Raw genomic sequence first — 25,341 nt, forward strand, 5'->3', positions numbered from 1 at the left:
GAGGTCAGCCTGGAGCCCCCACAGCTTTCCTTCCCCTGCCTTGCGCTCGAAGACAGGCTTCCCATTCCAGAGACTCACCAGAGGTGCAGGCCCCGATACAGATTCTCAGCCCCTCCTAGAAGAACCGAAGGCGAGGATTCAAAGTGGGGGGTTGGGAACAGGTAGGCCAGCTGTTCCCGACCTCTGCACGCCCTGCCCGAAGCATTGAAGTCAGGCTATCTGGGGTCAGCGGCCACACATTAGTGTTTACTAAGGCCTTGAGGTGGTTCTGACGTGGGAACCCCCATAGGAAGTGGTTCTATTTGTAGAGGCTGCCCTGGTTGTCAGCAGAGGTCATTGGGCGGGGGTGCAGCTGGTGAGGCTGGTGTCAGGGCTTGAGCAGCTGGGACCAGCCAAGACCAGGCTGTGGCCGAGGGAGCACTGGGCACCCACCTAGGGAAGCAAAACAATGGTTGTTTTGTTTTCCCCTCTTAGCTTCCGCTGTTAGAAAACCCAACATGGGCCCCATATGATAGTGCATTGGCAAAGATCAGTTTCCCATCTGTAGAATGGGCATAGCCACCCTGGCTCGGATAGCTCAAGGCGGATGGAAGGACCCCAGCAGAGCTGCCTAGGGCGGGGGACAGGGCTTGGGCCCAGCTCCGGTCTGTGCTGGGAATGCAGGGAGAGGCTCCAAAACCAGAAGAGAAAGTGGGAGCCTGGTACGAGCCTCAGGGTGTCCCAAGGGTCAGCCAAGCATCCAGGGATTCCAGGAAGAGCCTCGGCCCCAGGAGGAAAGTCCCGTTCCGGCGATCCTAGAGGGCTCTCTGGGCAGACACAGGGCTGCCTCCAGACCTTCCCGTTTCGCCAGTTGCCTGAACTACCCTCTGTGCTCTGTGGGGTTTGCCCAAGCACCTATGGCTGGGAATGGGCATAAGAACAGAATGACAAGGTTTTAGCTTAAAAACGAAGCATCACAGAAGTCCTGTGCTCGCTCGTTGTCCACAGAGACAAGGGCCCAACATGGGCGAGGGGCCCAAGCTCCCTGGTTCCTGCACTCAGCCCAGCAGCATAGGCTGGGGCATGGGGTGGTGTTGGTGGGGGCCGGGGGCTGCAGCCCGGTCAGGCAGCAGAGCCCAGGACAAAGGCCCATAGTGCGCAGCTGGGACTCAGAGGCTCCAGACATTTCCTCGGGCCACACATGGTGTTTGGGAGTGGCCAGGGATGCACTCCCAAAGTAGGCCTGACCATCCACTCGAGCTCAGCACGAGTACACACTGCTGCTGTGCCCCGAACCCCTAACGATGAGGATGGTGCTATGGTGAGGACGGCCGGTCCCTGGTCATGGGAAGGGCAAGGGTGCCGTGCCCTGGGATGCGGGTGAGTTCCTGAGGAAGCCAGTGAACAGAAGGTCTGGGGAGCCTCTTACCTCTGCTCTCTGGCTGAGGCACTTGCCCCACTCATGTTCTGGATGGAAAAGGAGAACCAATATCTTTATGTCAGTGGCCCACGCATCGTCGTGGCAAAGGGCAGGTGGACATGCCATGCTAACCTGGACGTTCAAGGTGGCCCATCTCCTGCAGGCGTGTGTGTGTGTGTGGTGTGTGTGTGTGTGTGTGTAAGAGTATCTACAAGAGAAAAAAATGCGCGTGAGACAAACAGTTGCAGCCTTATCTGGCTTCTCAGGGAGCCAGTGCCCCGGTGAGGAACCTACGAGAGACACCCACAGTGGGCTGGCTCGGCCCCTTGGGGGCACAGGTGCAGGGGTTACACTGGAAAGGAGGTTCCGAGACCGACTGGGCCCCCTAGGAAGTCAGCATCACCACCCCCACATCCCAGCTGCCGTCTTGGTTTCCTAGACGAGCCGTTTTACCAGAAGCTGATGTCATCAAGCGTCCCCTGCCCGGGGAGTGGCCACATGGTGCAAACGTCATCAGCACCATGCACCTTGGGGGATGGCTTTGGTGCGGAGTAAGAGGGCGACTGTGGCTTTGCTGGTGATTCGAAGGGAAACCAGAGGCTTCCAGCACAGAGCGTGGAGTCAGATCCTTCTACCCATCACAGCCCAGGCCTCTGGGCCACTTCCTAGACTGCCCGAGCCTCAGTTTCCCCACTGCTTAAGTGGGGCTGGGGTGGTTTTTTTTCTTAATTTTTATTTAATTTTTATTTATTTATGATAGTCACAGAGAGAGAGAGAGGCAGAGACACAGGCAGAGGGAGAAGCAGGCTCCATGCACCAGGGAGCCCGACGTGGGATTCGATCCCGGGTCTCCAGGATCGCGCCCTGGGCCAAAGGCAGGCGCTAAACTGCTGTGCCACCCAGGGATCCCTGGGGTGGTTATTCCAAGGCTTGGTATGAGGATTCATCACCTGAATGCACCATATCTGGCACATTTCGTGGCATTAGTGAACACATCCGCCTGCCTGGCCCCATATCGGCTGTAGAAGCTCCTGGAAGGGAAATCCAAGTTCTGGGAATGAGGAGCCCAGGAAGGCGGCACAGCGAGAGTGAGCTCTGGGAGGACGGCGAGTCCTCTGGGCCCGTTGCTCCAAGCACGTCCAGCACGGGGCCCACCGACACATACTCCGCAGAAGGGAAATCCGCGGGCTTCCCGTTCTTCTTGGCCCCGCAGGTTGTTCCGAGAGGAGGGCTGAGATGCCCCCCACCTGGAATACTCAAGGACCACGCAGGACAAGGCGCCCCACTCATGGGCTCCTGTTCTCTCCCGTCCACTCAACACCAGGACCGTAGCTCAGGCCGGAGTTTATGGAGGAGGACGGACCCCGAAACGGGGCTCCGGGCTGCTGGGCCTAAGCCTCGGCAGGGACCTGAGTGCCTACAGGTCCCCACCGGTCATGAAATGCGATCTTGAGGGGGCACACACGTCACTCAGGGATCCTACAGCCTCTCTCGGAGCCCCCCGGCCTCTGGACATTAGCTTTGGTCGGGTGTGATAGGAGCATCCTGGGAGGGTGACCACAGACGGTTGGGTGTGATGGGAGCACCTGGGAGGGTGACCAGAGATGGCAGAAGAGTTAGGTGCTGAGGCTTGTGCGCGAGGCCGAGCTTGGTTCCATCCTGGCTGTGCACCCACACACACCCCCACCCCGGACTAGCAGGTGTGGCCATGTACCACCGTCACTCAACCGCTCTGAACCTCTGTTTCCTCCTCCCTGGGGTAAATTAGTAGGCCTGCCTTGTGATTTGCTCGGGATCTGTATGGGACGGGGCATAAAAGCTCTCCATATTAAAAAAAAAAAAAGCTCTCCATATACAATGAACACTCCAATATCAGTCGTAGGAGCTTCGGAAATTAGCTCCTTGAGTAGATACCAGCCATGATGTAAGGGCATGTGTGCACGCGCGTGTGTGTGTCTGTGTGCACGTGCACAGGGAAATGCACGGCACGTGGCTCCTGCCCTCAAGGGGGATCAGTGTCATGGGGGAAATATCCCTGGACTCTTTCATTCATTCTATTTTTTTTTAAGATTTTATTTATTTATTCATGAGAGACACAGAGAGAGGCAGAGACACAGGCAGAGGGAGAAGCAGGCTCCCTGCGGGGACCCTGATGTCAGACTCGATCCCAGGACCCTGGGATCACGCCCTGAGCCAAAGGCAGATACTCAACCACTGAATGAATAGGTGCCCCTCATTCATTCTATTAACGGATGCTTCTTGACACCTGCTATGCGATAGGATTTGAGGCCAGGCACCCCTTCTACAGCTCCCAGCCCAGATGATTGTCCAGCTACTCCTTGATTACCTCCACTGATGGTGCACTCACTATCAAACAACTGAGTCCCCTCCATTAGAAAATTCTCCTTCCTGTACAGTAGTGGGAAAAGCATGAACCCCACAGATTTGGGATTGTGTCCAAATTCTATCACATACAACATGTTGACCATGAACAAGCCCCTTCACCCATCTATAAAGTGGAGCTCATGATACGAACCAACGGGCAGTGGGCAGGACGCAGGATGGGCCACGGTAACCGAGATCCAGCTCAAGACTGGTGCCTGGTGGTTACGCCCGAGCTACAGTCTGCAACGGAATGAACTGGCTTGAACAAGCTAGAAGTTGTAGCCATGATCTCATTCAGCGCTTGCTCCAGAACCTTGGCGGGTGGGGTATGTAGCAGCAGGAACACCACTTCACGACAGAGAAAACCAAGGCTCAGAAAGTGAACTTCCAGGGTCACTTGGACAGTAGGTGGCGACGACTACACTTGACACGGTGTGATGTTTCTAAACCACAAATCTGCCCCGAGATCGTTCTGCTAAAATCCTTCAACGAATGATCACCGCAGACCCCAGCCCAAAGCCTGAGACCCAGGGCTCAGGGCATTCCGGGCCCTCTCTGACCTATCTGCCAACGGCCTCAGTGCAGGCCTATTCCAGCCTCCAGCTCCTCCCACCTCTGGCCTGCACCCTGCACCAGCCCACCACGATCCTCCCCTGCCCCCAGACACAAGCACATGTGCCCTGCTCATGGACTTTGCACCTGCTGGTCCCTCCGCTTGTGCCCTTCCTCGCTGCCCTAATCCTGCTCGCCCTTCACTATTCTATTCCTCCCACAGCACCCTCCTGAGAAGCCTTCTCCAGTCCCAGCAGACATGGCCACCCCTCCTTTGTGCTCCTACAGGTTGGCTTCATTTCCCCACTGTACGCCCACCCCCCCCCACTGCCTGCCCAGCACCTAGTAAAGCACCTGGCACAAAGGGAGAGCTGATTAGAGGTGTGTTGAGGGACCCGGTGAACAAATGGAAGGGGCTGCATGAATGTGCGGCACCATCCTTATAGCCCTGGTCACACTGAGTCACGACTACGATGCTCACGAGGCCTGTTGGTTGCATCTCCTGCACCTTTGCTTCCTCCAAACCTTTCACAAAGCCTGGCACGGGGTAGGGGTTCACTAAGCATCTGTCCATAGAATGCATGAAAGAGTTGAGGCGCATCTCTCCAACTACACTTGTCCACCCCTGAGGGCACCCCTCTGCTTCCCCGCATGCGCACACACACAGAGAATTCGCCATCAGAAATAAGCTGCAGTCCTATCCCTCGTGGCGACAACGCAGGCCAAGGCAGCGAGGATTCAAGGGTCTCCCGTCAAGCCCAGGAATCCCTGGCGCCCCCTGCACCAGCCCCCACTGCCTTCTTCTCTGGGCGGAGGTCTAGGAGGCTTCCCACCAGCAGGTGGCGGCAACAGCAAGGGCCGGGCTCCGCTGACCGCCCAGAGCCGGTTCCTGGCTGCCCCAGCTCCCCCTAAGGAGCTCCCAGAAGGTGCTGGAAAGGAGGCTTCCTTCTGGGGAGCTTTAACTTGGAGACCCCAGGATAGATGGTGACCACGGGGTCCCTGCCAGGATTGGCTGGTTACAGTCCATCCCAGCTCAGCTCAAAGGGCCCAACCCCAAGAACCCTGTGCTGAGCCCTGTGGGGGTGGAGGAGGACCCCCCCCCCACACACACACACAAAGAAATGCAAAGGACAAGTCATGCTTTGGAGAACCTGCCATGTGCCCGGCCTGCTAGTGTGTCCACACATGGAGCCCATCACCCTCCCCACAGCTTCTAGAGGGGAACATTATTGCAGCCCTATCACAGATGGGGATATCGAGGCCCAGCAAGGTTAGGAGGCTTGTCTAAGGCCACACAGAAGGAACACACCGCTGACTGTCTCAGGTCCCATGTTCCTTTTTTTTTTTTTTTTTACACTCAAATTTAATCTGAGCTGAGAGGAGAGGTTCCAGGATGGGAGGTCCCGAGTACCAAGTGACACCATACATAGCCCCTTGGAGTCAGTAATCCCCCTGTAGCCATTCCACCAAGAAACACTTAGAGTCCTGGTGGGGGCTGGGGGCGGTGTGTCAGGCCCACAGACAGGAGCCCCTCTAACACAGCCTGGGGCAGGCATGGGAGGCTTCCTGGAGGACAGGGCTTTTTTTATTTCCTCTGCCAAGAATATATATATATATATATATATATATATATATATATATATGCACTGAGGGCCCGGGGACTGGTCAGAGACAATCCATGGGTGCTCAGGAAACTCTGAGCCTTCTAGTGTCACAGAATGACGAGGAAAGTTCTCTCCACAGAGTCAGAAAGAGGTGTGCATGAGTGTGTGCATCGGGCTGGTTTTATTAAGGGCCTAGGGTTTTGTTGTGTTGCATTGTATATCTGAGGAAAAGTGAGCAGGGCAGGAAGCTCATGCCCCAGGTGAACATGGGCCAGCACTGCCAACCTCCAGAGCTCTTGGGTCCCTACCAGCTGGGCTTTGCAAACCACGTCACCCATGGCCAATGGAGGGGACCACATGCATGATTCCCTTGGCCAGCCTGGATCTCTGACTCCAGCCTCGCAGAGAAGCCCCCAGTGAGGAGACGGTAAGGCGGGAAGGAGGGGAGAGGCCCCCATGCTGTGGGCCAGACACTGTGGGCCCCCGCCCCAGCCCCGTCCTCATCCCCATGGGCTTGCATTAGTCTCCCGAAGGTCTGATTGCCAAGTGTGCAGAATGTGACCAGCACATGCCAGGTGCTCTCAGGGCAGCAGCCAGGAGTATGTGCTCCGGGGGTGGGAGGGTTGGGGAGGTCTCTAAGGTGCAGCCTGAGTGGCCCTGCCCAGATGAAGGGAAGCGGGAAGGACATTTTGGCCACAGAGAATCTCACGCCAGAAATCCTGCGGTAAGAAAGATGTGGACAATGATGGATCCCTGAAACCAAGCCCAGAGATGACAAAAGCTTCAAATCAAGGTTTGCCTGTTTGATTTTCAAGGGCCTTTCATTTGTTAAATCAGTATTTACGGTGCATATCATGTGCTAGACTTATAACCGAGAGCCCAAGGACTCCAACCCCTCAACCTGGATCATGCCTCCTGGCCGCTGGTCCTCACTGCCAAGTGTGCAGGGGTGGACTCCACTCCCCTTGAGACACAGGGATTCCTGTGCTGACTTTCAGGGAGCTCCAGGGGCTCCCCCGGGATGCCCAGCCCCCTGTGTAATTTTTGCATTGTGATTTAAAATGTCTGTCTCTCCCATAAGCTGTGGGTTCTCCAAAATCAGAGAATTTTTAAACTCCTTGTCAAATGCCTAGAACCTGAGAGAGACTCTGAGCTAGCCCAGCCATCGTTTGTTGTGCAGCTCACAGAGGGCGAAGGTAACGGGTGTAGAAATGAGAGTTAGGAGAGTCGTCCGTGTTGAGGTCCTGACACATATTGTGTCATCCTGGACGTGTCCCTCTGCCTCCTTGGGTCTCAGTTTCCTCCTCAGACAAAAGGGAAGAAGAATCAGCATATGTCAGCATGTGTCATTCCAAGGATCAAATGCAGATCTCTGAGCTCCGCCGAGCAGGGCTTCTCAAGGTTCGAGATGGAGGAGGTGGCTCCTCCTTGGGCCCTCGAGAAGCCCTGGCCCCACCTCTGCTGACCTTGGAATTCTGGAGTCTCGGTCGAGAAGCCCTGGACAGGATGCTCCCCAGCAGGGATCACACTGTGGATGAGTCAGTGGCTGGAAGCGGGCTGCACACTCCCTGTCCTCAGGCAATTCCATTTCTCCGGAGCAAAGAGCGAGGGTCCAGGATAGGGGTTCAGGGAGGCAGCCAGACAGGGTGGGAAGGTGACTGGCTCCCAGAGATACAGGTGGCTTGAAACTCCTAAACTCACTGACACCCCAGATCAGCCTCCCATTCTGTCTACCTGTTCCTCAGTGCAGGGATGGCTCTTTAGGCCCAACTCCCCTTTACAGGGTCAGGGAGAGCCGGTGGCAGGGGGCTCTGAGGTTGTATACCTGCCACCGCCCCACCGCAGCCTTTCCTGGGGCTCAGAGGAGATATAATAAGAACAATGGCAAAAATAATGATGATGATGATGATGATGATAATAGGTCAGCTGGCTAAAACTCCTGCCAAATATGAATCACCTGGCTCCCGAGGACCTGGAGTGAAGAGGGTGGCTCTTTGGGCCGCAGAGGAAAGGGGATGGGATACAAACCACACCTCGAAACATGACTCATCAGGAGATATTTGCTGCACAAAACCTCAGCTCCCGCATCTGTGAAATGGGACCACCTCGGTGCCCTCCCAGGTTGTGGGATGTTCCAGGACAGAAGGAAACACACATGAGGCCTAGTGTGGCCAGGGTTCTGACAGAGAATCTGGGCCCCGCCACCTCCAGCAGGGGGACTGGGGAAATTGGCTTATCTTATCTGACCTCCTGGCTCCTTGGTCCTTTTTACTGAAGAGAAAGGAGATGTCCAGCTATCAAAAACATGGTAGGAAAACAAGTTCATGTCTACCTCTAACACCAGGAAGATGAGAAGGTGATTGCCAGCCCTCTTTGGGCTTTGAAACCCCTGCCTGGCAGCACTTTATCTCTGCTGTTCCCCCACAGGCCTTCTCCTCCAGCCCCCACGGCCATGGCCTTCACCCCCGTGCCACTGGAGGATACGTCTTCACGCCCCCAATTCTGCAAGTGGCCGTGTGAGTGCCCGCCGTCCCCACCCCGCTGCCCGCTGGGGGTCAGCCTCATCACAGACGGCTGTGAATGCTGTAAAATGTGTGCTCAGCAGCTGGGGGACAACTGCACAGAGGCAGCCATCTGTGACCCCCACCGGGGCCTCTACTGCGACTACAGTGGGGACCGCCCGAGGTACGCAATAGGAGTGTGTGCACGTAAGTGAGACCCTCCCTACCTTCTGGCCAGCCCCCGCACCTCCAGCTCCAGCCCTCACCCATAGCCCTTCCCCTGGCCGGTCTCCTGCCTCTCCCCTACTCCAGTCCATGATTACAGGTCAGAAGCTGAGACCTTCCCGAAGAGGGAGGGATACCTACATTCTTCTTGCCTCCAGAGCCTGGCTTCCTGCTCTCTTCTCCGTCCTGGAGGCATATCCATGGTTGACTGGGGAAAAGGGACTGGGGAAAGACCTAAGCACGGATTCATTCTAAGTGTGGATGCCTATGCCTTTCAAGGGCACCAAAACTCATTGAACTCCAGATATTTTAGTAATATTCTAAATTTAAATAAAATAGTTTTTTTTAATCCAGTAACCTTAAAAGAATAAAATCAGAAGGCTACAATCATCCCTTCCTACACACCTATGTTCCTTTAGTTACCACAGACACTTTTTTTAGCCCTTTCTTCTCGTAGTTATCACTGTATAATATATGTCTTCTAATATAACTTGATTGGCTTAAAATATCAATTTTATCTATCAATATTCCTATATGACAGCTGATGGCTGATGACCTAACTCCTCAATACCACTGGACACATCACCTAACTTGCAATATTATTTTCATAATTTTTTGTTATACAATAATCAGTACTTAAAATATTATGACTATGCAAATGATGTTACTGAAGCATCAGATAGTATATTTGAATTTTCTTTCTTATGAAGCTTTTTATTTTTCCAAGGGTTCCAATTGTCCTTTGCTTTTTCTTTACTCTTAGTCTTTATAATATCCTCATGCTTGGGGGGGACAACTATTGTTATTGTTTCTTTGCTCTTCAAGAGCCTTATCATGTCCTTTTTTTGTTCCCAGAGACTTCCTTTCAGGAGTTTTCTGATCTCGTGTTTCTATCTGGAATGGTAGTCACTTTGCTTGACTCGTCCAAGCATTTACCCAAAATACATGACCCAGCATGATAAAGAGAGGTAACTAGACATCATGACACAGTAACCCAACTCCTGAAGAAGTACACAAAGCCTCATAAACCCAGCAACGCCTTTCATCCCCTAGGGCTGAGACAAGACTTCTCCATAACTATGACTCCATATGCACCCAATGACATGTTCACACAAAGCATCGTCTCTTATCCTCAGCTGACCTATTATGTCTCCTGAGGTGGGTGGTTGATGAGGGTTATGACCATAATTCCAAGTCAGACAATCCTACCTGTGTCTCACAGTTAATCATAAGCACTTTTCTGCTCTTTAATCATTGATTCATGCTTCAGCTTTCCTACCAAGTCTGTCTTTAGCTTTCCATGTAACCACCCTTGATTCTGCCATCCATCTATTTTTTCCCTTTTATTCAGACTCACTATTAGCCCCACAAAAGAATGTGCTCAAAGAGAACTTGCCTCACCACCGGCATAGAGTCCTCTGATGTGTTGGTGAAAAGTGTTATCCTTGAGCCCCACCCCAGACTCACTGAGGAAAATTCTCTAGAAGTGAAGGTGGGTATCTACACCTTTAACAAGCTTCCCAGGTGATTCTCATGCACACACCCAGGTTTGAGACTGACTGCATACATATATATGCAGTCATATAATCTCTCTCCATACCCAGGTGACGAAATCCGGCTGAGACTTCCTACGCTAGAATCCCTTTGTTATATAAGACTGTCTCATCATTTCTTTCCCCTTTTACAGCTGTTCTTCAAGGCCATTAAAAAGGTAACTCAGTTCACTGTGATCATACTAGTTAATCTCTAAAGCTATACTGACATCTTACTATGTGCCTGGCACCATGTCTTTATAGATATTCTCTCATGAACCCAGAGATTGGGCAGGCCCTGACACTACCTCTCCTGCCTGCCCTTCTCCCACCAAAGGCCTGGGAAACCACCTTCCCAATCCATCTACACCCCATATCTCTTTGTATCTCGGGTCCTGCTTTCACTCACCACAGCCTCTTAGCTTCCCCTCACCATGAGCCTTTGTGTATTCCCTTTCCTTTTTTTTTTTTTTTTAAGATTTTATTTATTTATTGATGAGAGACACAGAAGGAGAGAGAGGCAGAGACACAGGCAGAGGGAGAAGCAGGCTCCATGCAGGGAGCCTGACGTGGGACTCGAATCCCAGGTCTCTGGGATCAGGCCCTAGGCTGAAGGTGGCACTAAACCGCTGAGCCACTCAGGCTGCCCCCTTTCCTTTTATCTGGAAAGAAATCTGGTCCACAGACGTTAATAGGTATTACACTTGCCGATGGTTCCCTGGTCACATAGATTTGCAGACCCTGGAATAAACGAAGTTAAGCAAGTATATAGAACTTCTGCGAGATTTTATATTTTCACGTCCACCGTAAAATTCCAAAATGGGAGATATCACAAGAAGCTCTTATTTCTGAGACTTATTTGCACAGGGAATTGTTTTGTTCAGGCAGATTTTTACCACTCAACCACCCCACCACACATGTGCACACTCACAGATACACACATCGCATGCATATGTGCGTACACACATACACACAAACACACAACTCACTGGTGTCCTACCAAACATCTTCCTAGAAATGCTGCCAGGGTATCTGGTTCATGAGACCCTAAGGCAAGAAAGAGGAGAGGCTAGGGTCTGATGGCCATAGAGAGGAAGGCACCTTGGGTCCAGCAGGGGAAAGGGAAAGAAGAGACCCTCTTTAGACAGTCTTGTGGCAAATGGTCAACTCAACTACTGGATATTCCCCCAAGAAAGGTTAAACCTGTCCTTGAAGATGGGTATGTAATGAGGCCAAGACAAGACAGGTCATAAAAATGAGCAGCCACAACCCTGGCACACGTAACTCAGGGAAAGGTGGAACTATGGCAAATTAGTGAATGCAAGCTTTGGCTACCAGAGGTCCTGGGCGCCAGCCACCATGGCCAAGCAGAAAAGTGAGCTTGGTCTTGTCCATTCTGCTCAGTTTTCAAGAGAATCTAAAAGTCCAGATTTGAGTATGATTTGTAAAATGTTGGCAACATGTTCCAAGAATGTATTTCAAAACATTCTGTGGGCCAAGCTAAATACTTCTATGGGCAGAGAGTGACCTCTGAATTACACTCTTTGGCTATTTTGGTTGTACAAACATTACTCTGCATTTAATACAGCTGGGCCAGGCCTGGGAGCAGTGTGGTTTGCTGGAAGGATCGTGCAATTTACAGGCAGACAAACCTGGGTTTTGAATGCTGGCTCTGCCATTTGCTGGCTACGTGACCTTGGGCACATCACTTAAGGAGCATGATCAAACCAACCCCAAGCAGTTGTAGAGAATAAACAAGGGACCGCATTAACGACTCTAATGTGACCGGCTGTTCTGGGTCATTGTTTTACTTGCTTTGTTTTAACTTTCCCTTGTAGAAATTATCTCAGCTTTGTCCACGGTCATCCTCAGAGGAGGAGGCCAATCTCCTGCCAGACTCAGACTCCCCATTGTGAAAGGGAGGGAGTAGACAGGTCATGTATGGTCTTTGGCACTAGACAATCTAAGTTCGAATCCCAGTACCATAACTAACTAATAGGGTGGCCTTGGGCAAGCTACTTAACCTTTTAAGTGTCAGTTTTGTCATCAAGGAAAATGTGGCAAATAATATCTACTTCTTTGGGTGTTTGGGATGCCAAGAACCTGATGTGGGAGCCTAATACAGATGAGAGCTTACCTCCCATCCATCCATCCATCCATCCATCCATCCATCCATCCTTCCATCCACTGACTCATTCACACAGTTATAAATAGGTGTGTGACAATGCAACAGTTGGGCTATAAGAAGGCTATGATCCACTCTCATAGCTTCTACACAGCTGATAGCCCATTGGGAGGTGAGTGAGGCAAGTGAGGATCTGGATGGTGGAGCTGAGGAGTTGAGTTCCTACGGATCCTTCAGGTAGAGGAAGTTTGAGATCAGATTGGAGATGGTGAACTTCACCAGGAGCCAGTCCTTCCATTCGTTGGAAAGTGAATAAGGAAGGGATGTTAGACTCTGCTGCGGGCCCAGCCATCGTGCATATCATATGCCCGACTCTCACTCTAGCCTGTGGTGGCCAGGCTGCTCAGAGCCACTAGCACCACCACCATTCCCCCAACCTGCCCCAAACTCCCAGGAGACTGGGAGTAGGTTTCAGAAGCAGCGGTTGTCACTGCTGCAAACTAGATTCACCTGGGGAACTTTAAAAAATATCAAAGGCCAAAAAAAATAATAGTAACAAAAATACCAAGTCCTGGGTCCAGTCCCATATCCTGGGGCACAGTGCAGGCACCAGGATTTTTGAAAGCTCCCCACGTAGTGCCACTGTGCCCAAGAACTCCCAGGCACCCAGTACCACCTTGTCCATCCAGAGTTCCCCCACACAGGGGCAGAGAGGCACCAGGCTTCAGCACACTCTCATCTCCTCCTCCATCAGCATGCACATGCACACACATGCACGCACGCGTGCTCACACCTTCCCAGAGCAAGGGCGCGGTCAGGGGGTGACTCACGACAAAAGGATGAGTGATTCACCCAGTGCTTCCTCTGCTTTGTTTTGGTTTGGTTTGGTTTGTTTTTCTCCAATTTCCCCTCCTTTACTGGTGTCTGGTGGAAGGAAATGGGCTGTGGAGTGAGATCCCCCGGGAGTGAGGTGCAGCTCTATCATTCACCAGCTGGGTGACCTTGAGCTAATGAATCACTCGACCTCCCTTGCTGCCAAATGGGGAAAATAAAACTCTCCTCGTGAAGTCACTGGGAGAACTGAATGAGATAACATATCAGATGGTGCCTGGCACAAGATCAGATGGCCAGTGAGCGGTAGCGCCTTTCCTTTCTGCGCCTCCTCCCTGCACGATCACCTCCCAGGAAAAACAGCGGTCATGCCAACATTCCCAGAGGCTGAGACTCTGCGTCCAGCTATGTCGCCTTCGGCACGTGACTTAACTCCGCTGAGACTCAGTTTTGCTATATGTGAAAATGGGATGGTGTTTCCCTATAGGATGAAATCAGCAATGCATGGAAGTCTGGCACGCAGCAGGTCAGGTGACCAAAAACAGTGACAGCGCTTAGAGACCCCTCACTACTGTTAGATACTGGGATTATTATTATCAATGCTGGCAAATCCAGGAGAGACGCTGGAGCTATCAGCAGACTGTGGATTCCGAACTAGCCCTCCTCGGGTGGGCACCCTTGCTGCCTGGGAGCTCTCTGCCTATGCTTCCAGACAGTCCTCAAGGCAGGACATGGCACCCAGGAGTCAGCTCTGGTCAGGCCCAGCAGCCTCAGATCCCTCCTGTGACTCCCTGATCTCATGTCTGATGAAGACCTCTTGAGGCCACTCACCCCAAAACCAGTTCCCTTGAGGACAGAGCAGCCATCTCTTCCCTTCCAGGGCTCAGGTCATAGAACGCAGAGTCGCTCCTGACTCCTCTTCTCTGTTTCCCACGTCCCATCAGGCAGCCGTTCTTTCCAAACATACCCAGAAGCTGAGCCCTCCTCAGGGTTCCTGGGCCCTCCAGGCTCCAAGCATGGCCACCTCTCGCCTGCATTAGGGGGTGGCCTCCTGACACTGTCTAACCCCCTGTTCTGTGCACCATGTCATATGCTCTAGGGAAGCATGATTCCTATAGTTGAATCAACAGTTACTTGTTGAGCCCACACTGTGGGTCTGGGTGCCAACAGCTTTGCGCCTTTCTCTGAGCCACCAAGGAAGCCCTCTCTCACCTCATCTCCCATCGCCCCCCAACCTCCCAGGCCTGCTCCCACCTGGGCCTTTATACCCACAGCCCCTCTCTGCCTGGAAGATCCCCCTCCCCACCACCCAACACCAGTGCTAGCTAACCTCCTCACCTCCTTCCGCCTTGGCTGAAGTGGCATCAGCTGGGTGAGGTGCCCGCCTTAATCACCAACTGGTCCCCACTCCCGGCAGCCCCTCCTCTTTGTGGTTCTCCTTGGCACTGGTATCCTTCACCACTCTATGATCTGTTCATCTTTCCTCTGCCCCACGCCCCCACAATGGAAGCTCCATGAGGGCATAGTTTTGTCTATCTTGTCCACCACTGAATCTCCAGTGCCTAGAATCTTCCATAAATATATGTACCGAATGAATGGAATCTTTGTTCCTAAGTATTCTGATTGCTTTTATGCTGGGCCTCTCAGAACCATGGCCCTGGGGGTATCTGTCAGTACTGAGCTCTGTGCCATGTGCTGGGGGTAGGACAAGACTAGTGGCTTGAACACGCTTTATCTTCTCACCCCTGCCAGTCTGGGCCTGGGGGTCACTTGATGGGTGGTGGCTGAGCTCTACCCTACACTCCCACACTGCCCACACTCAAGTCTCCCCACACTCCCAGAGGCTGGCTGGGCCCTGCTTGGTCCTGCCTGCACCCCTGTCCCCCACGGTGGGTGCTCCCAGGGTCTGGGCCAGGTCCAGAGGTGGGAGGTGTCCCTGTGCGGGCACCGTGTCCCTGGGCCTGACCCGAGCGGCGCGTGTGTTTGCAGAGGTGGTCGGCGTGGGCTGCGTCCTGGACGGGGTGCGCTACACCAATGGCCAGTCCTTCCAGCCCAACTGCAAGTACAACTGCACGTGTGTGGACGGTGCGGTGGGCTGCACACCCCTGTGCCTGCGTGCACGCCCTCCGCGCCTCTGGTGCCATCGCCCCCGGAGAGTGAGCATCCCTGGCCGCTGCTGCCAGCAGTGGGTGTGCGACCACGATGCCAGGAGGCCACGCAAGACAGCACAGCGCCACACTGGTGCTCTCGGTGGGTGTGGGGGATGGGGTGGAGAGGGGGGAGGGCAGGGCCTTGACCCCCTGTGATTGCCTCATATGATGAGTCCCAGCCCCCAGACCACCACCGACTAGCTGGTGACCTTGGCAAAGCTACTTGCCCTAAGGGACCCTATTTCTCCAACTACTCCAACTGTTCTATGAGGTCTTCCCAACATAAAATGAGGAAGAGCTTTATAAAGAACAAAGCCAGATACATGGGATTCATTGTTATCCTATTAAGGGATTAGGCATTGGGGAGGAGTGGGGAGATGCCAGAAGGGTGAATGTGCAGGTCACAGAGGAGGGGAAGCAAGGTGCAAGGTGGGAGAGGGAATAGGTGCTTTCCTCCTTACTGTGGAGGATAGGTGGACAGGTGAGGCTATATCCAGGTAAACCAGGCCAGACGAAGCCCTGGAAAGGGAGGACAGGGACAGGCCCATTTGTTTTACCACCACTTACTGGAGTAGCCCAACACCAGCCACTTAGGAGATACCAAATCAGTGCTCATCATATTGATGGATAGGCAGATGGATGGATGGATGGATGGATGGATGGATGGATGGATGATGGATGGGCAGGTGAATGGATGGGCAGATAGATGGATGAGTGGATAGGGATGGGCAGGTGAATGGATGGATGGATGATGATGGACGGGCAAATGAATTGTTGGTGGATGGATGGATGGATGGATGGATGGATGGATGGATGGATGGGCAGATGAATGGGTGGACAAATGGATGGATAAGCGGATGGATGGATGGACCATGGTGGGTGGTTGGGCCATGAGGATCTGATCTAGGGAAGTGGCAGTGGAGGTGGCAAGGAAGGGGCAGATGCTAGAGGCACTGGATGAGGAGTAAAACTGAGGTCATAGCATTAATCCACTGCATAGAGTAAAGGAGAGAAAAGGGTAGACAGTGATTCCCAGGGCTCATCATGACCTGGGAGAGAAAACAAGAGGAGCACAAGATGGGGGTGAAGGACATCTGCATTGTTTGAAACAGGTTGAGTTTGAGGTCAGGGGCCCTGCCCCGGCATCACTCAGAGGAGCATCCAATGGGGAAGCATTGAAGGGGGAGGTGGGTCAGAGAGAAGTCTGGAAGTCATGCACCTGGGGCTGCTGATGGTGAGTAGGATGGCCCAGGGATGATAGGTAGAGTGCAACAGAGTTCTAGGAGGGCTAACATTTGAGGGGTAACAGAGACAGAAGGTGGGGAATGGAAGAGGAAAACCAGGAGCAATGAGGATAGTTCTAGAAGGAAAGTGGACATGAAAGAGTAAAGAGATAGCGATGGAGTTTGGGAGTTCTAAGGGTACTGGTAATTTTTTTTTTAATTATAAGTGTGTGAGATTGCTCAGGGAGACCCTGTAGAGCAGTGTTTCTCGGCCTTGGTATAGGCAACATCTCAAACCAGAGAAGACTCTGTGGGGAGGGCTGCCCTGTGCATCGTGGGGTGTTTAGCAGCACCCCTGGCCTTTACCTACTTAGATGCCAGTGGCATCTGCCCTCCAAGTAGTAACAACCCAAAATACCTCCAGATGTTGCCATTTGTACCCTGGGGGAACAAAATCACCAGGAGGAGAGCCACAAGTATGGCCCTGGAGACACCACCATTTAAAGTGAGGGAGAGAAAAAAGCTGAGAAAGATGAATCCAAGAGGCAGGATGGCAGCAGGAGAAAGAGGTTGTGCAGAAGCCAAGTGAAATAGTGTTTCAGGAAAGGAGGGCGTGCAAGGAGACCTGCCCCCAGGCTCTGTGTACGCAGTGGGTCTGCCCAGGCCAGGGAGGAGGGTGGTCCTGCCCCTCCCCACAGTTCAGGGGTGCACAGCCTCTCCAGAGGCACTTGGGTGGCCCCCAGGGGCTGAGCCGGCCCCATGAAGAAGCAATCCCGTGTCCACGGAGGGGGTGGCAAGGAAAACTCTGTCCCCAAGGCAGCAGGTCCACCACATCCCCCAACTGGCAAAGCCACTCGAGGGTCACGGGGGATGGGGCAGTGACTGTCCTCAGATTGTACTTGGCCCAGTGACCCCATTCTGACCCAGTACAAGCAGAGCCCCCACCTGCGAGTGGGCGACCCAGAAACCAAAGCCCTTTTATCCTCCTAGGCAAATCCCTCCCTCCTCCAGGCTCACACCCCTCCCCCCAGCTCATCCCAGCCCCACTCTCCTCTGCCCTGTTTTCTCCTGTCTCTCAGAGCTGCCCTCTCCCACCCACTCATTTCGGCCTTCACCTACCCCTGTTCCCTGCACACCTGCTAACTTGGGGGCGCAGGTGATCCAGTGCTGACCCATCCCCTTCCGTCCTCCTTTGGATTCTATTAGGTGTCTCTTCTTTCCTACTTTACTCTTTCCTCCTCTCTGCCCCTCCCCCATTACTTCCCTGTCCCCCCCTTCCTTCTCCCCTGCTCTACCATCTGTTTTTCCTCCTCTCCCTCTTCCTTTCTCTGTCTCCCGGGTGCGCCTGCCGGCCTGCCTGCCTGCGTGCATGTGTGCATGTGTGTCAGGGTAGGCCTGGCGTCCTGTTTGGATCCTTCCCTTAGGTGTCTTGTGCCATCTTTCTGTGGGATCTGTCCCTTGTCTTACTGGCTTTTTACCTGCCTCTATCTGTAGCTCCGTCCATGTTTCCATTACTCAGAGAATACTTGAGCACTCGCCACATTCTAGAAGCTGGGACATGTATAGTAATAGAATCATCCAAGACTTGGTGCTTAGTTGATGGTCAAGAAACCATGCAAGGCCCGAGGACTTACTAAGCACCAGGGATGGCTTGCAGCTTTCATGTGCGTGAACCCATCTCTTCCGTCCACAGCCCTCAGAGGGAGATGCTCTTGCCAACCCCCCCTTGCAGGTGGGAAGACTGAGGCATGGAGCTGGGGGCTATTGGAAGTTGCCCAGCTACTAAATGGTGGTGCTCAGAGTTGAACCCAGGCAACATGACCCTAAAGCCTGTGTGTGTCCTTAACCATCAAGCCCTCAGCATCACCCAGGTTAGGTATCAGGTACTAGAGTATAGACACTCCCTCGGATTTTCTCCAAATAAACTTGAGCTCTACGGGGCAGGGACAGTACCTTCCCCTCTTCAAATCCCAGCACCTTTGCAGATGCCTGTTATATACTCAATAAACAGGTCCTTTCATTGTTACACCAGCCGTGGAAGACAGATGTTTCGTTCCAGCGAGGACACTGAGGCCCAAGAGGGAGTTATCTGGAACCATACAGCTTATAGGTGGTCGAGCAGGATTTGCACTCTGGTCCACCTGTCTGTAAAGATGGTCTTTCCTCTGGAGAAGTAGAGGCCTCCTCTCCCTGGGGAACCCATGCTGCTTAGAAGCTAACCTGCCCTTTTGGGGATGGGGACAGCCCACCTGCCTCCTATTGGGGCTTCAGGATCCCTGACCCTGTGTGTGCTGAAGGTGGGGAAGAGAGTGGCTGACAGTGGCTGGAAACTCACGGGGAGTCTGGTCCCTATCCACAGCGGCCACAGGTGAGGTAGAGCCCTGGCACAGGAACTGCATCGCCTACACGAGCCCCTGGAGCCCCTGCTCCACCACTTGCGGCCTGGGGGTCTCTACGCGCATCTCCAACGCCAACAGCCGGTGCTGGCCTGAGCAAGAGAGCCGCCTCTGCAACCTGCGGCCCTGTGACGTGGACATCCGTCTACACATCAAGGTCAGTCTGCCTTCCGGGGTGGGGTAGGCATGTTGGACTTACCGACGGATGGGCCCAGCTTGAAACCTGGTCCCTGAATGTCCCTGTTGGGGCCATTTGTAAAATGGGACGAAGCGCTCTCCTGTGGTGATGCTGAGGGACCCCCCCGCTGACTGTCACCCCCGTCTGCTCCTGTCCCCATCCACACCCACAGGTACAGAGGTCACAGATGCGCTGGCCAGTCGGGGAGCTTTAAATAGGGCTCAGGACAGCTGGGGTCCAATGCCCGACTGCCGCTGACTGCACTGGACGGTGGCCAATCTCCACATCTCTGAGCCCCAGGCCCCCCATCGGTAAAACGTGGGCTGGGTCTCAGACATCTCCTCCAGCTTCGGAGAGTCCAAGATCATAAAACAGAGGATCCAGCATATCGTAGTCAGAGATGGGTCCGAGTTGCCTGTCTCAAGGCCCCCTTGCTTCTGTCTCGGGACCGGTCATATGCTTTGCACAGAAAAGAAAAGACAAACTCAGTGCTGACTCCATTTTTGGAGCACTGATGGTTTCTTGGGGTTGCTGAGGAGAGGGGTGCCTGGTAGACAAGACAGCTCAGCTTCCCATGAGTCTTCCTCGCTTGCTGTCCCCTGCCCCTTCTCCGAGTATCTCTGTCCCAGCCAACTGGATCCTTCCACCTCCTCCTTCTCCTTCTTCCCTTCTCTCTTCGGCTCCCTCTCTGATCAGTGACCTCTGCTGTGCTTGCCCTCTTGGTGCTTGGTGCAGATGTAAGAGCATGGATGGAAAAGTCCCCAGCAGTGGGAAAAATAGGAGCAAAAGGGTCCTAAGCCGGGTGAATGACTGGGACACCCGATGTAGATGTGGGTCTACCTCAAAGCCAACTCAAGTCCTGGCTGTTGGCCTATGCTTCCCACTCCAATGTTGGGTTTGTTTTCATGAACCTGAGCTGGCTCCTCAAACTGTTTGAGCCTCAGGCCCCATGTAGCCTGGATCTGCTCTACCCCCCAGTGCTGGTGGCACCGGTACATAGTAGAGCCATTTGAGCAATGGGTTTAGTGAGTGCCTACTGGGTACCAGGCACAGAAAGATTGTAGAGTTGCAGAAAGGGCCTTGCTCTTGACGGGCCTGTATCCTCCTGGAGAGACAGAGCTAGCTCTACAGAATGCACTCTGATTGAATAAGTTGCATGAGGAGGGTGAGTGTGAGAGGTTTTGGGGTGAGGGGAGGTGGAGAAGGAGGAGCAGGTTAGGGAAGGCACATCTCCCAATCATGGAGCCCCGTCATGGCTGTGCCACTCACTAGTTGGGACGTTTGGTGGACTGGAGAAGCCACCCAGGCATCTGTGTTGGTAAGACTGGGACAGAGGCCTGGGCATTGTCAAGGCAGAAAATGTAGGCAAGAGGACATTGCGGGGTGCGAGGAACCACCTAGGCAGGGCAGTGCCCTGTGAGGTCTGCAGTTACTCCTTCGTAGTGTGGCTGGGGGGCACCACGTTTGGGGAGCTCCCTCTGAGCTTGAAGATGCCGCGGCCCTGAAGGAAAGTTGGGGTGTCTCGCATGGTGAGTGTAAAGGGATAATTGAGGGCTTGGATGGAGGGGAGGTGGCTGTTCACCCTCTGAGCATCCCAACTGAAACCTCCTCTGCCACAGGAAGGGAAGAAGTGTTTGGCCGTGTACCAGCCAGAGGCACCCATGAACTTCACCCTCGCCGGCTGCAGCAGCACGCGCTCCTACCGGCCGAAGTACTGCGGGGTCTGCACGGACGACAGGTGCTGCATCCCCTACAAGTCCAAGACCATCGATGTCTCCTTCCAGTGTCCCGATGGGCCCGGCTTCTCGCGCCAGATCCTGTGGATTAATGCTTGCTTTTGCAACCTGAGTTGTAGGAATCCCAACGATATCTTTGCTGACTTAGAATCCTACCCGGACTTCTCAGAAATTGCCGATTAGGCAGGCACAAAACACAGGGCGTGGGGCCTGGCCCAGCGTTTGCAAAGCAGCCAGTCCTCCGAGGCCCACCGCTGAGCCTTCTCTGTCCACTTTCCACTGACTTCAACCATTCTGATCCAGATCCTTGGCCCCCTGTCCTGTCTCCAACCCCCCGAATGACCCATTACGGTGCTGCTGGGGCCCAGACTATAAGGCCCCACCTTAGCAGCATTCTGCATATGTTCCAGAGAAAGTGCTTGTCTCCAGCTGCTCTGGACAAAACCCACGCCTGTCCAAGTCACTGGAAATCCTGCTGGATGTCGCCTGAGTCCCGAGGAGCAGAATCAGCTAGGCCTTTAGTATCACTCATTCGCGTTCTAGATGCCAAACCACAAGACTCTTCGGCTCCATTCGGAAGGACATATGGGATCTAGGATACTGGAACAGTCTGGGCCGTGCCAAGGGGCACGCTAATCGACAGTTCTGACCACAGCACACCCAAGCATCTCTGATTCCAAGGATCTGTGCACCCTAAGGTCACCAAATATTTGCCAAGTGATGTGAATGGTTGCCTGGTTTTGATTTTTGGCAGAAAATTGTGTTCATTAGCCCAGGCTTCGTGGTTCATCCCTGCACTATAAAGGGTACAAATTGAGTTCGTTCCGCTCACAAATGCAATTTGATAACTTTCATTCTTATTCATGGGAAAAGCTTCCCGTCAATACTCCAGGGTCAGAGCAGGGTCAGCCAAATTTCAGAAGAAGTGAGGGACCCTAGCATGGGTCTGCTGCTGGCCAACAGGACACCCGGCCACTGGCCAGCTCTGCCGCTCATCCAGATCCTTCCCCTGTTTGGGGGTTCATGGGAGTTGGTGAAGACCCTAGGATGGTCCATCTGACCCTGGAGCATGGCATCCAGGGACATTCCTCTGCTCTTACAGAGCTTTTGGAGACCCAGCTGTTGTCCAGGCCAGACCCACTAGAAATAACGAACCAGGTTGCAGGCTGTATGTGTGTCAAACCAAGAAGTGGATCCACTCGGCATCACCCTGGGACAGCAGGGTCGGGTCACATCCCAGGCCCAGGACACCTCGGACCCTTTCTACAGACTTCGGGTCTGTCGACCCAGTCGACCCAGTTCTAGTGTGAAGACAGAGGCTCACCAGTTGTTTAGAAACAGAAACATATTTAACAGGGATTAAAAGACAAAAGGGGTTGGAGCCTAAAAGGAACAGAAAGTTGTGATGAGTGGAAATGAGGTTATTATTTATCTTATTAGTAGCATATAAATATTTACTGTTGTAATTCTTTTATTTAGTACCTTTTGTGTACCAGACATCATTCTCAGTGCTTCACACGCATTAGCTCGTGGAGAAACGTTGCAATCATGTTGAAAAGCACCTGTTATTACTTCTGTTCTTACAAATGTGCGATGGAAGCTCAGAGCGGTATGGAGCCTTGACCAAAGCCACTCGGCTGGTGACCGGGCAAGTGGGGATTCTAACCCAAGTCGGGCTGACTTTCTAACCCACCGTATGGTCCCTACTCTTAGAGCTTCCAAACGTGTCAAGCAGGAAAATAATGTCGCACAACTGACTTTCCACTCTTGTTTGTCACTCTTTTTACTGTGTCTCTGGCTCTTTTCCCAAGAGAAGAGGATCTGACTTTCAGATAATTTAGGTGCGCCAGCATCCAGAAATATATGGGTTAGACAAAAACCCACGAATCTCCTGTGGATCCTCCCCTCCCTCACATCAGAAGCAGCTCTCATCGTGCATTTAAAAGATGATTTTTGTCTACCCAACGCTGCAGATGAGAGATGCGTGGGCTCTTCCTGGGGGAATTCTGTGTGGTGTGCAAAGGGATTCTAGAATAGGACAAGAGGACTGGAAATGTTCCCTCCTGACTATATCCTCCCATGTGTCTGGCCCAGAACAAGGCATACAGTGGTGCTCAACATGCGTTTGATGAATAAAAGAAGCTGTGTATGGTTTCCTACTTTTACTCAGAGGCGCTCTTCTTCCAAAGATAGGTGCCAATCTAATTCCCATCAGCCAAGTCTGATTTTAAGTGCCATAGGGAATGAGACATTTAATATTTAAAGAAATGTATATTTTCATTGAAAAAAAATTCCTGTGTAAAGAGCATTCAGCCCAAGAATAGGCTCTCCTATAAGCCCGTGTGTGGATCTATGTTAGATTTCCTAGAAGTGAAATTACCTGAAGTCTATAAATGACGAGGACCAGATGACAGCTAACTGCATTTGATATTCAGCAGAAACCCAGGAGCTCCTGGGTTCTTACTGAGTTTGCATCCCAATTTGGAAGCATAGCTTCCAAGATCCTAGGAAGCCGGGTGGGAGGAATCTGGGATTACCCTGGGAGTGACTGGGCCGGGGTGGTCCCAGTTGGTATTCATTTTGAGAAACGGATCTGTCCTTTGCGGGGGAAGTCTTAGCTCCATGTTTTGAAGTCAAGGGGCAGGAGGTTTGGGACCAATATAAGGAAGATCTTTCTAGCAGCCACAATCACTCTGCAGTGGTGTGACTCTACTTCTGTAAAAGTTAAGAATAATAGTCACAAGGCAAAAATGTCCCTTTATTACTTTTTAAAAAGATTTTATTTATTTACTCATGAGAGACATAGGGAGGGAGGCAGAGACACAGGCAGAGGGAGAAGCAGGGTCCTCACAGGGAGCCCAATATGGACTCCATCCCAGGACCCCAGGACCACGCCTTGAGCCAAAGGCAGACACTTAACCTGCTGAGCCACCCAGGCGCCCCAAAAATGTCCCTTTATTGATTGGTGTCATCCTGTTTGCTAACTTTTAGACCATCTTATTAATTATCATGACAACTGTGAATAAGCCTCTCATCCCCATTTTGTATGTGGAAAGCTTTGAGATTCGAAGAGGCTCAGAAATCAGCCCAAACAAGTCGGAGCCCAAATCCCAGCTTACTTCACTGGGCCTTGTTCTTGGGGAGGCCTCCAGGCAGAGCCTGAATGACCCCCAACAGAGTGTCTCCTTGGCAGAGGCACCAAGTAGATGAGATCGATGGTCTCCAGGCCTCTGTAACTCCATGTTCCCAGACGAGGGAAAGATATGCCAAAGATTTGTTAACCTTTGGTGAAGAAATTCACATTAGTGCTGAGAGTGAAATTTCTCTGGCGGGCTTAGATGGGGAGAGAGAGGAAACCCACATTCACCAAACCGCTGCTTCTTGTTGCACCTTTACCCTCAGCATTTTGGCAGCATCACTGAGTGCCAGGCCAGAGCTAGGTGCTTCACTGCTGTGCCTTATTTATTCCTCATAGCAAGCCTGTGAGATATGGCATTATAATCATTTCCCCGTTTTAGAGATAAGATCCTGGGGCTCGGTGAGGTTATTTGCTCAGTGTCTTACCAGCTAGTGAACTGCAGACCAGGATTGCAAACCAGGGTCAGTCTTACGCCTGAGCCATCTTTCCTGACACTAAGCCCAGTCAACATGCCCCCCTCAATCAAAAGGTACAAGAGATGCTTTACTGACAACAAAACAATAACAATAACAATAAACTAACTGCAACGTTAATTTCAAAGTGATTCAGAGAGTGAGCAAAGAAGGCACATTTGAATGACATGATTGGTATAATTTCATCAACATTGTACTGTGTTAGAGATAATGGGGAAGCAATGTAGCCTCTGACTATTATATCGAATTAGATCACTGATTTTTAAAAGACTTATCTTGATCCAAAGTAACTGCAATAAGCCTGCACAGCTAGGACTCATGAATGGTCGGAATGGTCAACTGTGTGTCTCTGCACATATACGTGTATGTGTGTGTGTGTGTGTGTGTGTGTGTCTATATCTACTTTCAGACTGTGACTTCCTATTTAAGTATTCCTACCGCCATTTTTTCAAGTGACTAAAAAAATACAAAAGAAGGAATGTCTTGGAATTTCCCAATAGAGGAAAAAGAGCACTTGGGCAATCTGTCGTGTTTTACAACATCCCTCATTTTTCTCATGATTTGTGTAGTGTGGACCATGTTTGTTCAATGTGAAGGATTATCATTGCTCAAATTCCCCGTTTATGCTTTTCTCCTTCAAGCAATAAATCATCAGCAAAATCACTCCCTGGATTTGGTGGATTTTCTCACACATTCAGTCATGATGCGCAATGATGGGGCGTTGAGTATGTACAATCAATGTGCAGATGGTGGAAAGTAGGCCCTAGATATTTTACGTATGGTAACAAAAATAGCTAGAAATGTGGAGATGAGCTCAGAAGTATGAATTCTGGGATTCACAGAAGATCGGCACTACAAGTGGGTCCAGGCTGGGAGACACCGCCCATAAATA

The 25,341-nt window shown here is 52.2% G+C and overlaps 1 protein-coding gene across 2 annotated transcripts in view; it reads left to right on the plus strand.

The window, feature by feature from the left end:
* Window positions 1–25,112, plus strand: part of CCN4 (cellular communication network factor 4) — a 38,568-nt gene extending 13,456 nt beyond the window's left edge. The window contains exons 2-5 of one of the 2 annotated variants that reach the window (XM_038555565.1): window positions 8,368–8,648; window positions 15,144–15,404; window positions 18,887–19,080; window positions 20,721–25,112. In XM_038555565.1, the coding sequence (XP_038411493.1) occupies window positions 8,393–8,648; window positions 15,144–15,404; window positions 18,887–19,080; window positions 20,721–21,020 (1,011 nt within the window). In that variant the 5' untranslated portion in view covers window positions 8,368–8,392 and the 3' untranslated portion in view covers window positions 21,021–25,112. The remainder of the gene's footprint in view (window positions 1–8,367; window positions 8,649–15,143; window positions 15,405–18,886; window positions 19,081–20,720) is intronic. The other variant, XM_038555564.1, reaches the window with a different exon arrangement.
* Window positions 25,113–25,341: the final 229 nt, after the last annotated feature.

Source organism: Canis lupus, chromosome 13 (genome assembly GCF_011100685.1).
Source record: "Canis lupus familiaris isolate Mischka breed German Shepherd chromosome 13, alternate assembly UU_Cfam_GSD_1.0, whole genome shotgun sequence".
In the NCBI taxonomy this organism is placed as follows: Eukaryota; Metazoa; Chordata; class Mammalia; order Carnivora; family Canidae; genus Canis; species Canis lupus.